This window comes from Semicossyphus pulcher, unplaced genomic scaffold, assembly GCF_022749685.1.
Source record: "Semicossyphus pulcher isolate SPU_LCO1_2020_fin unplaced genomic scaffold, fSemPul1.0.p SCAF_8, whole genome shotgun sequence".
Classification (NCBI taxonomy): domain Eukaryota; kingdom Metazoa; phylum Chordata; class Actinopteri; order Labriformes; family Labridae; genus Semicossyphus; species Semicossyphus pulcher.
The window spans coordinates 32,526,756-32,543,851 of NW_027211759.1; the positions used below are offsets into that span (position 1 = coordinate 32,526,756).

At 37.9% G+C, this 17,096-nt stretch overlaps 1 protein-coding gene across 5 annotated transcripts in view; it reads left to right on the top strand.

The window, feature by feature from the left end:
* Positions 1-16,135, top strand: part of mical2b (microtubule associated monooxygenase, calponin and LIM domain containing 2b) — a 52,707-nt gene extending 36,572 nt beyond the window's left edge. For 2 of the 5 annotated variants that reach the window (XM_069686267.1, XM_069686265.1), the window contains 14 exons: positions 1,745-1,931; positions 2,251-2,324; positions 3,772-3,853; positions 8,365-8,526; positions 10,417-10,538; positions 10,721-10,936; positions 11,139-11,314; positions 11,496-11,878; positions 12,569-12,642; positions 12,757-12,846; positions 13,632-13,725; positions 14,352-14,460; positions 14,585-14,658; positions 14,751-16,135. In XM_069686267.1, coding sequence (XP_069542368.1) covers positions 1,745-1,931; positions 2,251-2,324; positions 3,772-3,853; positions 8,365-8,526; positions 10,417-10,538; positions 10,721-10,936; positions 11,139-11,314; positions 11,496-11,878; positions 12,569-12,642; positions 12,757-12,846; positions 13,632-13,725; positions 14,352-14,460; positions 14,585-14,658; positions 14,751-14,971 — 2,064 coding nt within the window. In that variant the 3' untranslated portion in view covers positions 14,972-16,135. Of the gene's footprint in view, positions 1-1,744; positions 1,932-2,250; positions 2,325-3,771; positions 3,854-6,857; positions 6,959-8,364; positions 8,527-9,764; positions 9,819-10,416; positions 10,539-10,720; positions 10,937-11,138; positions 11,315-11,495; positions 11,879-12,568; positions 12,643-12,756; positions 12,847-13,631; positions 13,726-14,351; positions 14,461-14,584; positions 14,659-14,750 lie in introns of those variants that run through there. The other 3 variants (XM_069686264.1, XM_069686263.1, XM_069686266.1) reach the window with 3 other exon arrangements.
* The last annotated feature ends 961 nt before the right edge of the window (positions 16,136-17,096 follow it).

The window sequence follows — 17,096 nt, forward strand, 5'->3', positions numbered from 1 at the left end:
ATGCATGTGGTGTGTCAAACCCAAATCTAACCCAGAAATCATGGTCTTTGTTGTTTGTTTTTCTAAAAATGGCAGAAAAAAAGCAATGCAAGAAAGAAGGTTCCTGTCTTTCCGTGCTCCACCTCTCTTTGACAACTGATAATCTGCCTTTTCAGGCTTTAGTTCCCTGGCCACGGAGGGGCCCTCAGGCTGAAGGGGTAAATGGGTTCTGCTTTGTTTTCACTAGTTCGAGGCTGCAAAACAGCTTGCTCCTAGTTTATACGCTTGTTTAAATACACCTGCATGTGAATATTGCAGGCTTTAAAGGGACATTTTGGTGATTTTAACCTTATTTGAGCCAGAGTATATGGCAGAAGACATACAGGTGAGGCAGAGGCAAGGCTCTGCAAGGTGATTAATGAGGTGAATACTCCCTTTTTTGTAGCCGCTGCTTGTCACAAAGCTACCTGTTTGACTTCATCCATGGAGAGATCAAACTGATACGAGCAGTGGGTGTTTTGACATGGGACTTGATAGTTTATGTTGATAACCTGAACGCTTAACTTATTTTCAGTTTTAGTAAACTGGCAGCTGCATTAGTCATGTTAAAATTCTATGTTTACTTTATTTTCTGACGTAGGTTTCTTAATATCACTTGAGAGTTGACTTTAGATTTGGGACCTTAGGGTTTATTTCAAATTCAGACTTTGGAAGTTGACTTGAGACATTTGTCTAAAGTCTAAAGACATAGTTCCACATTCTGAGAAATGAGGGGGGGAATTCACTTAGAATGAACTGCGGCATCATTTGTTCCCGCTTTCTGCTCCGTCACAGGGTCCGATTCACAAAGCAAATTGCACAGATAATATTCAAGCGCAAACACTCCCATAAAGTTTTGCAGATCCGTAGTTTGCTCTTGTTTTGCGTCTGATTGTGTAGAGAAGCTGTCTGCACCACCACTCTCTGCTGCGCCGTGCTGCGCTCTCAGGCATCAGTTGAGTGCAAACTGACGGATCTTGACTCCTTCCACAGACTGATGATGAGCATGGAGGGGGCAGCTCTTTTAACCGTTTATTGTAAAGTCCAGACTCAAATAGACACAAATACATTTTTGATCACACAAAAGGTTGAATTGTCGTCATGATCAGTGGAAACTGAGCGTGACAGCCCTTATAATACTGCACTGCACAGTTACCACCCACTCTCTGCAGGTGGTAATATTTTCTCTCTACCTTCACAGTGCTATTAGTGCTGGCATTTGTGAGTAAGGTGCGTTTTGCATAATCACTCATTTAACTAGGCTACACGCAAACGGCACCGGAGCACAGAGACACTGTTTGCTCTGCAGCGCACTTTGGGGTGCATTTAATCCTCTGCCTGTGCCTGCCTATTAATCCTTTACAGTTTCAATGTCTATGTAACATAAAAGTTTACCACAGGGAAGTTTGTGGATTACCAAGAGTTTCCATATGGGATATTAACATTATTGACACTAACTTGAATAGAATTGCTTTGTAGTACAGCTGCTAGCATGGCATTTTTGCCATACAAATGCCATGTCATTTTTTTTTTTACCAATTTAATGGCAGTTATGAAGGGTGCAGCTGCTTTTAACAATGTATATCTCACCGCTGAATTATGTGACTAATTTGCTTTGAGTACTTTTCTGCAGGCATCTCATGGGAATGACCAGCTTCCCCAAAAAATTGTCTGAAACACAGCGGGTACCCCCTCTCTAACCTTGTCCTGGTCTTCTTCTTATCAGTGTGTGGTGCGTAAGGACTATCCTTCTGGGCTTGGGGGCAGCGACATTTGCCACTTCTGCACCAAGCGGGTGTATGTGATGGAGAGATTGAGTGCTGAGGGTTACTTCTTTCACCGAGAGTGTTTCCGTTGTGACGTCTGCAACTGCACCCTCCGTCTGGGAGGGCACACGTTCGATTCGCAGGAGGGTATGTTTGATTCACTGTAACTATCTTCACCCAAACTGGGTGAATATTTATATAGTATATATATATATATTCATATAGTATTTATATAGTATTGGTGAAGAGTTTTTGTTTATCAAATAATTTGATCAGTTTGCCTAATGAAACACTAGAAAGCGGACCCAAAAGGTGTTAAAATTGTAAAATGTATATTGTCCCACTTGCGCGTTTAGTTTCTTCAGAGAGATAAGTCATTTTAATTTTGAAGAGTTGTGAAAAGGTCTTTTATTCCACTGGACTCTAAACTGTGTGGATTTGTGACATTTCTGTGCTTCCGTTATAGCAAAGTTCTACTGCAAGATGCATTATGCCCAGAGCCAGTCCAGCACCCACATGAGGAGGTTCAGACGGAGAATGGTAAGGGAGACTTCCACTGATACGTACGAGGAAAAAACATAATAGACAATGTAAATTTTTAAAAGGCGCTTTGAAAGAAATTTATAGAGGAAGTGAATTACGTGTCCTTGAAGCTCAATCACCAATCTACATCCAAAGAATGCTGTCACCCCTTTATACACTTGCTGTTGTTTACCTGCTATAAGATTATCAGCTGCCACTCAGCAGCAGATTTGTTGCTAGGCAATCAGTTGCCTTCTGAGAGTAGTTCAAGACACTTTTCATCAACTGAAACTTTTGTATCAGACCCTTTTAACTTGAAGTGCAAATGGAAGTGACTTATAAAGATAGATGCTATTTCCCTAGAAACAGAATCCATACAATAGTATTTTCTGATCTGCTTTAACTTGGATAAAAAAATGCTGTATAACTGGCCACATTATTGTGCTATGTGCAACTTCTTTGACTATGTCAGGTCACCTGTATGCTTAGTTTTATTTCCTTAATGACCACAGAACTGTAGCTATTTAAACTCAAGTTTAAGTTAATTTCCAAATGGTAGAATCCCAGTCATGTGAATGAAAAGTCTGTTTTGATCCATGAAACCCAGAATGAAGAAATGTCTTCTCCTTTAAAAGGTTTCAAAGTTCCCAGTAAAAAACGATGCTTATGGGTTGCCATAAGGTACCGCAATTGATAACCTGTTTGAATATGTTAAGATGTTCTATGGGCACCTCTGCACCAAGTTTTATTTGTCAAATAACCATAAATTCATAGTTATGTAAAAGGTTTTTATGTAATGCCATCTATAGGTGAAATTAAAAAAAAAAAGATATATCTATAAATATATATATATATATATATATGTATATATATTTACATCCACGTCTGAACATGCCTCTTAAAATTGATTCATGTTACATTGTAAGATTAAGACACTTCAGGTCAATAAGCTATAACAATGATGAGAGATCCTAATATAAATGTAAACATTGGCAGATACGGTATTAACCACGATTTATGTTTATGAATTTTTTAACAAGTTACTATCAAGAACTTAGGGCAACATCATTGGGGAATCTGTGTATTTTGCATTTAGTTATTGAGATGTTAGACATAAAAGGTGTCCACATTTTTTATTTATCCATTTGCGCATGAACCAAATGTCAGATCAATTTCAAATATCATTGCCCAGGTGTCATCATCTTGGCGATAGATTTGATGTAGTCTTTGTGTATGTTGTTAAACTGTAATAATTGTTGCACACCAAAAAATGTCAGAAATTTAAAAAATCCACAAATACAAATACTTGTTTATGCTTTGACAGCTTTATTACTGGCGCTCTTTATTATCCACTTTGACATGGCTTAATTTATCTTTTGTCTAAATGTTTTTTTATCCTTTGATGTGTAATACAAGGATATGTAATAATTGATTATTTTCCTCTTGTGCATTTTCATCAATGTAGGAAGAACATGGCCGTGTCAAACCCTCATCTTTGGCCAGTGGGAGCTACTCAGTGACGGGCAGCGTCCAGATCCAGTCCCCAGGTACCCTGGTTTCCTTGCTTAGACGAGGCCTGAGCTGGCAGAGGAGTGCTAGCCGGGCCGTGTGTGTGTTTCCTCAACAGCTGTTTGGAAGTGTGTGTGAATCTTTCACAGCTCTTCGGTCCCATATCAGGAGCTACTCACATGACTATGTGTTTCTGTATGAGCTGCTGAGCCTGGGCTGTCCTCTGCTCTGCATGATGCACGAGGTGCTGGGACAGATCTACCAAGAGCACCAGCTGGCCCAGCAGCAGCTCACATAGGAAGTGGAGTAGCAAGGGGCTTGTCTGGGCCAGTTCACCTGATAGTAATCTGAGTGTATTTGAATTTGTGCGTATGTGCTCCCCAAAATAGATGAATCAGGAGTTAAGCAATGTTATAACTTTGAAACCAAATAATATCTGTACATCCTACATTCCAAGTGTCACTTTAGTTTTTCTATTTTTGAAGTCAAAGGTGTTATTGAGAAATTAATCAGTAGCTATAAAAGTGCTTTGCTTGATTATCGTGTACCTCTCATATTTAGTGCCTGGTGTGAATTTTGCCTGCAGTATAAAAAGCCTTGAGCAAATTTTCATATTGGTACTCTGACAGTCTTGTGTATTTAAGTATAAAAGGGTACATGCTGAGCTGACTTCAGGTGCGATGCTAAGGGTATAATGCTTCAACCCTTGACTTGACCTGTACAGCAGGGGCTTGTTCCAGGCTTGCTGGTAACTTTGTAAGGTTATTTTTCCTCCACTTGATATCTGTTCCAGTCAGATTGTAACCTAATGTTAAACCCTCCTATCTGCTTTCCAGAAAGGCTTTGAAATTGGTAAAGGAAATGTTAAGGCAGTTTTAGTAATCTGGAACATGCCCTCTGACTCTACCCTTAAAATCAAACAGGACAGAAAGGTTTCCTTTCAGTGTACTAGAATTGTTTCAGGGTAATCCACATAGTTTTTGATGTTACACTGACTCTGCATTCTGCCTGCTGCTTAACTCTGCACCACAAAGATATGCATTGGAAATGCCAAAACAGTATTATATTTCAATATGGTTTTATACTGTCAATATTGTTATTTAACGTAATCTTTTGTGGTAGGTGTCAGTATTTCAATTTGTTATGTATTTCGTAACTTTTTTTCTTTGTTACTGATTTTACTTGATATATTAAGGCTTATTATTTATTCATGGTTCTTTTAACTTTCTGTTACAGGAAGAGTTTATGAGTTCTGCTTGTCACAACCCATAGTTATTTTTTAAAAATGTAGCTTACACCTTTTAATACAATTATTAGTTACATTGAAAAATAATACATTTTAGACCGCCATATGCCTTTTTTATATAATCAGGGTATTTAATATAAAAAGCTATAATCTATTATCTTTAATCCTTGCAGTCTGTTTTTCTCTTTTTTTTCATTGGTGGGAAAAAAGCAGGACCACAAGAGACTGTAAGTTCCTGACTCAAATATTTTACTGGTTTTGCAATTAATTTCTTTTGTATATTTTGTATCATTATTTTTTTTTTCTCCAGATTCTTGTATGTAGTTCTGATTTGGTTTAATTGTAAAAAAAACCAAAAAAAAATCAGGGTCTAATTCTTAAAATGCACTGTGGATGCACTGAACTGTTTTGGAGCACTTGTCTCATTTCAAGTAATGTCTTATTTTACTCACTTTATTGCCAAGTGTTGATTTTCTCATGAATCTCAGTACTTTGTTTTTTTTCCATCTTCCATTTTCCATCATTATTTCACTATTTTTTTTTTTCCAAATTCATCTTTCTCTTCACGTCTTTGTATTCAGTCTGTTTCACATTTCCAATGCTGCATCTTCTGATTGGCTGATTCATGCCATTGGAGAAGAGGAGGATTGGCTGGCTTTGGTCATAAGATCTCGCTTTAGCTCCTCTCTTCAACCTAACCTGACTAACGAATCACAAACCAGTATATTCAGTACTCAGTAGCTCTTAAAGGTGTTATGTGTAGCATCTTTATATGACATATCAATTCAAATAATAATGATAACCCCAATTACTCATCTCCTACAGCCACTCAAGATAAGACCACTTGCCCTTTAAAGGAGCTGGCATTGGCCAATATTTTTTTATCATGAGAAAAATCTATGAAAAACCAAATCCAACATCGATAATTTTGTACTTAAACCTTCGACTTTCCGTCCCTACCTGATGCTAAGCTAGCTCAGTGGCTCAGGGGAACTCAATGTCACAAAAATGTTTTAAGACCAAAACGATTATGTCCTGAGTGAAGGTTTTCTGTGACGCCATCCTCAGATCAAATTTTCTCTTTGTCCAAAACTGTTGTTTATGAACAAATACATGCAAATGTAAAGACATTAACCTCAGTCAACCCCAATCAACCTCAGCTGTAATTTGTGATTAGTTCTCATGAGAAAGTGTTTGCATGCTTACACTGGAAACCAAAAAAAATCTAATAAAAATTTTGGCCCAAAGACCTTCCTGATCCTGGCTTTGATTTGTTGGAAAACAATGGACTTCCATGGCCCAGGAGAAATTTACATCAGGCTTTGGTGTCATGTTGTTGATGGGATTTGTAGACAATAAGGAAGGCCTATCATGCATGATGGCTTATGCTCTTACACTTTTATTGTTATTATGAGAAAATATAAATATTTTAGTTTGCCTGAAAGATCAGCACCCTAAGTGCCATAAAACACTCAACCTGGTCACACACAACAGGGAAATTAGCGTAGAGGATTTTGGAAACTTGTGATAATAATATGTTGATGCACACGTAACACCTTTAGTTGGTAAACTGTTACTCAGTAGCCATAACAGCTGAGCTAACCCCACTAACACTGATGTTGTGCTGTGTTCATCCCTAACCACCCTAACCACCAAAAATCCACTGGAATGCCCCATCAGAATTATTTTTTTTCTTTCTGATATATCAGCCGCAGCGTTCCTCCTTCTCAGCCCCATACGACAGTAACAGTTGTGTCCACATGTCCGTGGTCTGTCTGTGGTTCCCTCTGTTTCAGAAGGAGGCCTTCCCCCCTCTGAGCCCCTCTCCAGATCTCTCTCATGCACCTCCTAGACTTTGCTCAGGAGATCTGCAACCCCACAGCAGCTTTTTACACACTGCCAGATACATTTTGTTGGCTGTATTCTGTATGTTTCATAGTTTTGTTTATAAGTATTATTGAAGCAGCCTGCAGGCCTTGTTATTTGTTTTCAACTATGACAATTACTGTAAAATTGCTTAATTTATGGTATTTAAAGCTGTAAATATATTACAAAAAATAAATCAAATTGATTGCATAATTTATCTTCTCCGTGGTTTGTTGCCAACTAGTTTAACTGCATCATTTGAATAATTGAAAGGAACATTTCAGGGTATTACCATATTTTTCTAACAACAAAATCAACAACTTTGTCAAAAGGCCTCCATCTAGGCAAATCCTTTTTCCATCCCTGTGCTAAGTTGATGTAACATCACCCACACAAATCATGTTCACAATCACAGCTTTTGTTAACTCAACAATAACGTGCTTCGTAACATCGGATGAAAAGCTGAATGACCTTTAGGTTAGCAGATTCAAAGGGAGGGACTTAAACAGTTTGCCCTTAATAATGTGGATTAAAAGCTTCTGCTGGAAAAAGACGACTTTTTATTTTGGTGTAACATGAAAAATAAAGAAAATCATTAGACTGTTAAAAAAAAAAAGTCAAAATAAATAATCGAATACTATTGAGCTGATTTAAATGTTACCTAATTGAACCCCACTCCAGACAACCTGATAGAATAGAGGTAAATTACTTGTCAGTTCCTCTTGCCAGCTTCCTCGTGGGTTCTGCTCGTGGGTCTGTTCTATCCTTTCTTCTGGGTTTGGTATCTGTTTCTGATTTGGTAAAGTTTAGTCCTCCTTATTCTACGTCTCCTCTTTTATAAACGTAGCCAAACCAATGTTAGAACATCAATGGGTACCATTTAAAAAGTCTCATTAATAAAAGCTCTGCATATCTGATTGCTGATATGCTGCATACGAAGGTTTCATCAACATATTTGCATTTTTTTTGCTGTGACCAAGTGGAATCACCTCTGTACAATGTTGACTTCATTACTCTGTGAGTACTGTCATGAACCTGTCATGTGTTTATCAGTTCTTGTGTTGTAAATAGAAATTGATATTTTACTGATGAGTTACAAAACTATTGTGGAGTGCATGTGTCATTTTTAGAAGCTGAAATTATTTTTGTTATTTTCACTGAATGCTTTTACTGTATGAAATGTGTATTAGTATTATGTTTGCTGCCTAATATGAATATATTTATTTGGTACCTGGCAACCATACTTTGACATGCTACACTGATTGATATAGATAATTATAGTGAACAAAAAGTCCAACTGCTAACCTGTTCTGAAGTCCCAGTGAGACATTATGCATAAAATGTGCAACATGCTAGTCATTTTTAATGCTATTTTATTTCCTTTAATAATTGAAAGATGCTTCCATCTAAATGCCCACACCCTTTTTTTATTTGCAGTCAGGGCGTCCAGCTTGTATTCAGAGCAGCTTGATAAACATCAGAAAAGACAATCTGAAGACACGGAGATGGCTGTTGAAGCTCTGGATGATTCCTCTGTAGTCAAGCCAACAGCACAAGAAACTGCAGGAGCCAGGGGCCAAACCCAGGACAGTACCAAAGGTCAGTGCAGCTCCTAGATATCTTTTTTACTTTTTACTATACTTGCTAGACATTTTTAATAGCTTGGCCTGTCTGTTATCTTGTTCGACAAAAGATATCAGATCTTCATGTGTTCTTCCAGACACTATCAAAGCACAAAAATTGATACCTCATCTCGGAATTATGAGTTATTATCGTGTAATTTCAGGAAACAATCTCATATTTATGAGAAAAAAACTCAAAACAACAAGCCCAGGATGTTCTTATTTTGAGATCAAGATCTCAAACTAGAGGAAAAGATGGGAAAACATGTAGTTTTAAGGATATCTGTAGGTCACTATTAGATTATCTTATCAATAGTTGTTTGCCAAGGCCTTAGGATAATACAGCGGACAATTAAGACACTGGTCATTATGAATTATGTTTTTTATATACGCTTTTATTTCCTTTTTCATATGAGACAAAGAGGAAATATTGTTTCTGTAACTTTTGTGGATAGCAATAATATTTCAAAATTACGAGAGTATGGTATTATACGATCTTTTTAATAATAAAATCCTTTATTGTAAATATGAGATACAATAAAGGATTTTAATTTGTTTTTAAAAAGATACGAAGGATTTTTTAAAAGTTCCCAATTTTTTTCTTTTGTGAATGCAATGCATTTTCTGTAGTATGTTCTGGTAACTTGTAGTTAATAATGATGGTATGCTGGGTGATAGTAGCCCACCTACATCAGTCAAGGAGACTCTTACGTTGTAGAATATGTCTAGTTGGACATTTGTACAGACGATCTACTGTATATTACTTCATTTTAAGGTATAAGGTATGTATTACTCACATTTTAATGTAAAAAAAATGTATTCATTAACCTTTTTTAACCATGTGAGCAGCAGGACAGCATATTGATTCATGCTCTACCTTACCTGAACAACTTGAAGTTGACAGTTATGGGTTTTTTTACTGGCACTTATATCTACTAAACATCTACACATTAACAGGTTTTGTTAGCATCTAGCTTAAAGCACTGCTGTTCCTCTAAGTGCAGGCTTGAAGAGCAATGTTTCTTATCATCACCTGGAATCACTAGATCGCAAACCTGCTGAATACTCAAGTGTGGAGAACTAGAGCCTGGTGGTCTTTCCTTAAAACAAAGTGTAGAGAATTTGCTGTTATAATGAAAAGGATTGTTTGACCAATTTCCCACAACGTAAGGTCTGCCCCTTTCAGTGTGTTTTGGTCTCTGTCTCCTATCTCAGAAGATCATTGTAACATCAAACAGAGTAATCGATGGAAACGGAAGATCAGAGCGAGTGGGTACCTCTGATTTTTCATTAGTTTTCTCTGCATGGCTTCTCTCATCTTCATTTCAGCTTTCTGGGTTTAAACTGTATATTTATTTGGGTTTTATTGATCATTGAAGTGATTATGTTGCATAACGTGTTGCAGCATAACCTTCTGCACTTACTTTTGCATGCTGTGCTTAGTCATGTTTGATCAAATTATATCCGCCTTTGTGATTGGTGTAATCAATCACGAGTGAAAGTGGGCATGGGTCCTAAAAGACAGAAAAAGGCTGGTTCAGTAGCTGTGCTTTTAGTACAGATATGAACATAGTTGTAATGTGGCATGTACAACACTAGAGGTCACAACTTTTCTCTTTGGAACACATGGAAAGAGTGTGGTGACCTTTCTCGGATGTATTCACTGCTTACAACAGTGTTTTTATGATTCACAATTAAAACACTGTCTTTTCTGACAGCAGTCATAATTGTTGGTTGTATTCATGAAAATATTGCACCTTCTTTCACATATTTCTCTTCCATAGGAATGATTGCTATATGTCACAAAAATGTTTAAAAAAAAACTAAATCTCTCAAACAAATGAGTGTACTTTCTGTTCTTGTACAGCCTTCCCTCTGATCTTCATCAAGCACTTCCAGAGGAGCTGGCCACATGACAGAGAGGGACCAGAAACTGTGCCTGAAGCTGACTCTGACTTTGAAGAGATCCCCTCAGCAAAAAAACAAACTGTAAGTTACATCAAATTTATTCTAGATTTATTTGGTACACCCAGATTGTAACGTTGAGAATAATATAATACAAGTAAGAGTTATGTTCTGATGTGTAATGCATTACCATTGCATACATCTGTTTAATGACACTGTGTGAACAAAAAAGCTTTTCTGCACTAACAAGATTCCTGATCTCTCAGAACTCTCACGGCAGTTCCGAGACATCAGCAGATACCCAGAATTCCTCTGAGGGAAGTGAGAAGAGTGAAGCACGCTCTGTCTGCAACTCATCCTCCCCAAAGAAACGCTTAATGTTATCTTTTTCTGAGAAAGAGAAGCTTCTGAACTGGGACATGCTGGTCACACCAGAGGAAACTGAGAGTAACACAAACAACAAAAACAAACATCAACTTCAAGTGAGTTATTTACTACGGAAGCTATATCAATTGCTCTAGAGAAGAATAGGCCTGCACATCAAATGTTTTTTCTGCTCTTTATCTCTCACTCCTCCTGTCTTTGACAGAATAAAACAGTCGTCCAAAAACAGCGATGTGACTAAGATAGCAGGAGTTAATTCCACATAATGTTGACTGCATTTTTCTTTTCTTGTTTTATCAGGTACAAGCAGAGACAGAAGCAGATAAGCTTCAGACAGACTCGGGCCAGGATGGGGAACCATCCCAGAGCCAAACCTCTGCCTCATCAACCTCAGCCTTCCAGCTTATAGCCAACGCCTTCAGGAGGACATTTAGTGTGACCAATCCCTCCAGCAGCTCCAAGGCTGCAGTCGCAATGTTTGTATTAAATGTTTTTCTCATTATTTATTTCAAATACTACATTAAAACTGCTGTAGGGAAATTCTTTGATTAAAATCCAGCCTAAACTGACTCTTTTGCTATTTATATTCTGCACTGAATTCATGTTATAAGTACCTACATTTTTTTCCATATCATCATTTGTGTTTCAACTCACCAGAAGGCCCAAACGTGAAGGAAACCGCAAACAGAGACCCATGTCAGTTGGAGCTGTTGGCCTCACCTCCCTCTTCAGCACCAAGGGTCCCGAGCCATCCGGAGATGAAAAGAAGACTGGCAAGCGTGATGCTCGGTGGGCATCTGTAGGTGGTAATCCCTGGGAGGCCGGACAGAACCTCCCTTCTCTGTTGCAGAGTGTGTCCATTAGGGACCGTAGAGAATCTGAAGGGGTGTTTTCTGACGACATGCCCTCTTTGCCCCACAAGAAGGTCAACTTGTTCTCATCCCTGAGGTTGAAGAAGAGGGAGAGGTCAGAGAACGAGGGGCAGGACCAAGAAGTGCAAAAGGAAATCATGACAATACTCACAAACCTCAGTAACAAAGGTTAGTGTAGTGAATCTTTACCGTTTTGGCACATTAGAGCAATGATCCTTTAAACCAGCTTGAAGAGATTTTCTTGGCCACTTCATGGCAGTGCAACAAAACTGTTGATACAACACTGATATGTAGGTCCACTTTTCTTTGTAGCTTAAGTCAAATCCTATCCCTACACTTGCATTTCTTTGTACTTAACAAACTTAAGGCAGTGTAATGAGCTGCAAAACACAACATTGAAAAAAAAGGTTCACCTTGTCCCACTAAAGTCTAAGTCTAAATAATGAGCTGAAAGTGATCGTCTCTAAAATCATAAAGCGATGAAATGTTGTGACAAATAGTTCTCAGAAATAGTTTTATCTGTTATTACATACAGTATATCTGATATGCTAATAAGGGGTCTCAACCCGCTGGTTGGGAACCACTTCTTTAGTTTATTCATGTGAGATGTGATAGAGGACAATCTTTTTTACTTCTACACAAAGTTTACTTAGAAGTTGTTAGAGAATATCAAGAAGAGCAGGATTAAAGTGTCCTTCATGCTTTCACATGAAGCCGTTACACCACCCAGGGTCATGGACAGCTTCACACCTTTAATAATAATAGTTATAATATTGTGTAAGTTATACATTAAAACAGTTGTTTGTACTTTCATGTTTTTTAATATTTTAAAGTTACTTGCTTTTCTTTTCTATTTAGCATCCAGTCAACAAAACCTGGAAGATCCTTCCTCTAGTGATGATGACAATGAAAATTTCACATCCAATCAGAAGGTTGGTATGGACCATTACTTTTGAGTGAAACATTGGACACAGCAAAGAAGTTTCACAGATGCTGTATTTGCATGTGTGTACATTTACTGAAGTGATCCGTTCTTCCCGTCCCAGCTGTGTACACAGAGACAGAGGAGGAATCAGGAGAAGATGGTGGCCCAGCAGGCTAAAAGAGAGCATCTGAAAAGGCTTCACAGAGCACAGGTACTCATTTTTCTTTTGAGAGTAAATAATTTTTAAGTGGATAGTTCAGGCTTAAGAGATCTATAGGGCGTCAGTTTACTACATCAGACTACATTTTACATTTTCAACATTGGTACAAGTACAAAATCTGACTTTTCCTGTGACTTAAAAGATCCACTGTGTTTGGAAAAGTACAGTACAGTACAATTCAGTGTATGTGTAGTCTCTTTGCACTGAAAAATTGCTGGTTCAGTTTCCTGAGTGACCTTGATTTACCTTTTCGATTCTGGTGCTTTGTACAGGGAAGTTTTTTGGTTTATGTGGACATAAAAGTTGCATTAGGAAAAGGTTTGCTAACCTTAGGTCGCACACTAAACGAAGCTAACAGGCAGTTGGCTCTAGTCTTACACTGAATGTACAGGCATTAGAGTGGTATTAATTTCATCATGTGAAACTATTCCTTTAATTAAGCTAGAATTACAATGTCTGCCATGACCCTTACACTATGGAGGTGAATGGAAAATTACTAGTATTTGATCAATTTAACATTAAACATCTCCTTCCATGATGGATAACAAAGCATCATAACTGCTTTCTACCAAATACAAACCGCACTGTGTTTTCTGGATTCAAGAAAAACAGGAACACTTTCTGAAGAGAGATTATTTTGTGAGCATTCCACTCATTGTATAATGTTAAGCAAAAGATTTTGAGATCTCCAAGAAAGATATTTCCTGATAACTGGACAATTGATCACCTCCTTTGACCATGTGTGTCGTATAATGTCCCATTTCTGCATCCCCCAGGCCATCCAGAGACAACTGGAGGAAGTTGCGGAGAAACAGAGAGATTTAGAAGAGAGAGGAGTGGCTATAGAAAAGGCCATAAGAGGAGAAACAGGTACCGAACAACGTACACACCCACCGACCAGTGCTTTAAAAGGGTCCTTGAGCGTGAACAATACGCAAGCTACTTTCATTGATAGAACTCTGAGCCATAACACCTTGGTTCAATGTAATGCCCAATGGAATTCCACTGTGAATACCTCACTCTTCTTCTTCTCTTTTTATTGATGTGCCCATACTTCTTAAACCATTTACAAATAAGCATTGCCTTGTACTCCCAGTCTGGCTAAAAGCCTCTACACACAGTACAGTTAATGGCTGTACTCACAAAAGACAGTGAGACTTCATTGTTGCTTCATCTTTTTACAGCACAGGCCTTTGTTTGTGTTCCAGTGCATAGAGCGGTCTTGTCAAGTTGAAGCGAAGCACATGGCCTTTAAGTGTTTGTGTGCGTAGTTTGATTCAAGTATTATTTTTTGCTTATAATGGCTTTATATAATTGACGTGAAATCTGAAATATTTTTCTGTGATCTCCATCCTTCCTCCTAAAAATTTCCTCTCAAACCTGTCACATCCATCCCCATCAATCCCTCGCTCTCTTCTTTCTTCAAATCCTTAAAAACCATCTCCCTTACCTTCCTTCATTATACTTACCTTTCTTTGTCACTCTTCTCCTTTCAGATTCATCTCTGACAGATGAAAGTGAGGAGGCCCAGCTCTATCAGTCCTGGTTTAAACTCGTCCTGGAGAAGAACAGATTGGCACGCTATGAGTCTGAACTCATGATCTTGTAAGTAACTGCATCAGACCAAACACGGATTAAAGACTTGTTTTGAAAAACATAAATTGTGTTTTGGTGTTGCTATTCCTATTACTTACTACTAGAGGTCAACCAATTATCTCCTTTCTTGTAGTGCCCAGGAGCTTGAACTGGAAGACACACAGAGCCGACTGCAGCAAGAACTGCGGCACAGAATGAATGTTGAAGGTAAGGGTTGAACAAGCACACACACACATACATCTGAGTCCGATAAATTATACATACCTTTCCTTCCTCTACTCTCTTCCACGTCATTCCAGATACAAAGAAGAGCGCCTCCGAACTACAGGAGGAGCAGGAGATCCTGTCAGAGATCATGAGGACAGTGGAGAAACGAGACATGCTGGTCTCTGTACTGGAGGAGCAGAGGCTGAAGGAGAGGGCTGAGGACAGGGATCTGGAAAGCCTTGTGCTGTTTAAGGGTTACGAGTTTAACTGGGTCCAGGCGGATGACAGCTGGGGACAGGAGAAGCTGGACTAAATGACTTCATCCAATGAAGATACAATTGTGGAGGACACATGTGAGGATGGGATGTTAACTCTTGGTGTTTATTCACCCAAAATAACACTGCAGAGCTTAATCTATTCTCACTTTGTGCTGTTTTGTTAAGCTCAGAGACTTCAGTATGGAATGGAAATGGAGCTCGAGATGCCTTCCTTTATCGCCATGAGGACTTATAACATGTCCACCATTAAGGTTATTTGACCTCTGTGCTCTGAGTGACCTCTGTCATGACACTGACCTGAAACTGGATGTACAATACGCTTAACCTCTCTTAATAATGTGAGTGCCTTGAAATATTTTTGGCACACTTCTTTAACAGAACTGACTGCCTAATCAACAACTGCTTTATTTGGTTGAATGCCTTAAGAGTGGAATCACTGTGATGGATTTGTTGTTATTGTAGCACTGAATTGCCTCACTGGATAGCACATGGAGACTCAACACTTTTCCTTAAGTTTTAGTGTTTTGCACATAATTTGTTTTGAAATGTCATAGATTCAGAGATGTGATTTATGTGATTCACTGTTACTGTCACATTGTAGCAAAGCTTTTTGTGTAAACATTCTTGTGTGTATTTAATATTATTATTTCACTCTGTGCCTTAACACTGTCAAAAAAAAGGTAATATATTTACCCCCAGACACTAACACATATTTCAAGACTAGGATGTACCTGACAATTTTACTTTTTAAATCTTTTATGACACAAATTGCCACATAATGTAAGACTGACTTTATTAATTTGCATTTGCACTAAACTTTCATTCATGTTGTACAAGTGGCCACCACTAATAATAAGACATGCAAGAAAGTTGAGGTGATAAGAATGCATTTTTCTGCTTTGTCTAATTCAAGAGTTGATATAACCTGTGACCAACTGCTGTCATTTTAACTGTGACCGGTTTGCCTGTTTTAACCAAATTTGCAGGCTGTGCATCAAAATGACAGCCTTACCTCCCATAGGAGAAGATGCATAATGTGTTTACTTGAGTTTTAACCCAGGACAAGGAACCACAGTGCATATTTGGTTCTCAGGCTTTAAATGTGTGTAGTGTGTTTATGCTGTGAATCAACAAACACTAAATCCAGAATAAGTTATGTTTTCTTGATAAAAACTCTAACGGTTTGTAATGTTTCTATATGTTGGTTTTATGCTGCTGCAACTTTTAAATTGAAAAAGATAATAAAAATGTTGAAAACTGTTATGCTACATATATTTAAAATGAGACACACAGGGGGTACAACTCCAACCTTGTATAACATGCGCACCTATAGCATATCTTGTAGGTTATGTTGTAAATATTGAACACTGTATTAGCCAGTCTAAAGGTCATAAGGCTTGCACCTCTGAGCCATTCTTTATTGAGTTGTTCAACACATAGGAAGAAAGCGAAGTTTCTTAAAGTTCATTTTTGGAAGGAAGGTGATTAATTTTACATTTACATTAAATTTAGGTAGGCTTCTTATGATGCCAACATGATTTACCACTTAGCACAAAGATTTAAGAGGGAAGGAAACCCTGGAGATTAATTAAATATCACACAGAAAACAAAAATATTGGTATGTTTAGCAATAGAAAACCGTAGCCAAACAAGGTCTCTTGATTGATTGATATGTTTATTTCAAACAGTTTTAAGCTAAGGTGAGGAACTTTCAGTTTGTGTTGATTTTGGCGCCACCTGTGGACAAAGCCGTACCTCTCAACTCTTTGCTGATTTTGTCCTGGTGGTGGTTTTTAACAAAAAATGTTCTTCTTTCTTTTAACCGCATTATGTATCACTCACTTTAAATTTTTGCCCTAGGAAATGTAAACAAAGGCAATGTGCAGTTTATAACTTCATCTTACACCTACCCCCGCCAGTGGTTTCAGGCATTAAAAATAACTATACAGAAATAATCAATCTTGTCGCCGATGGTCTGGTTTGCTTTTGTAGGTCATACAGAGTAATCAAAATTAGTTTTAGTCTGTTTCATAACCAGTGACAACACTCCTCACAGGAGCAATAACAGAAAAGCAAAAAAAAACCTAAACAAAAGTATTGAAAAAATATGTAAACAAAAATATTTAACATTCATATTCAACACAAATCAAACAGTCCATG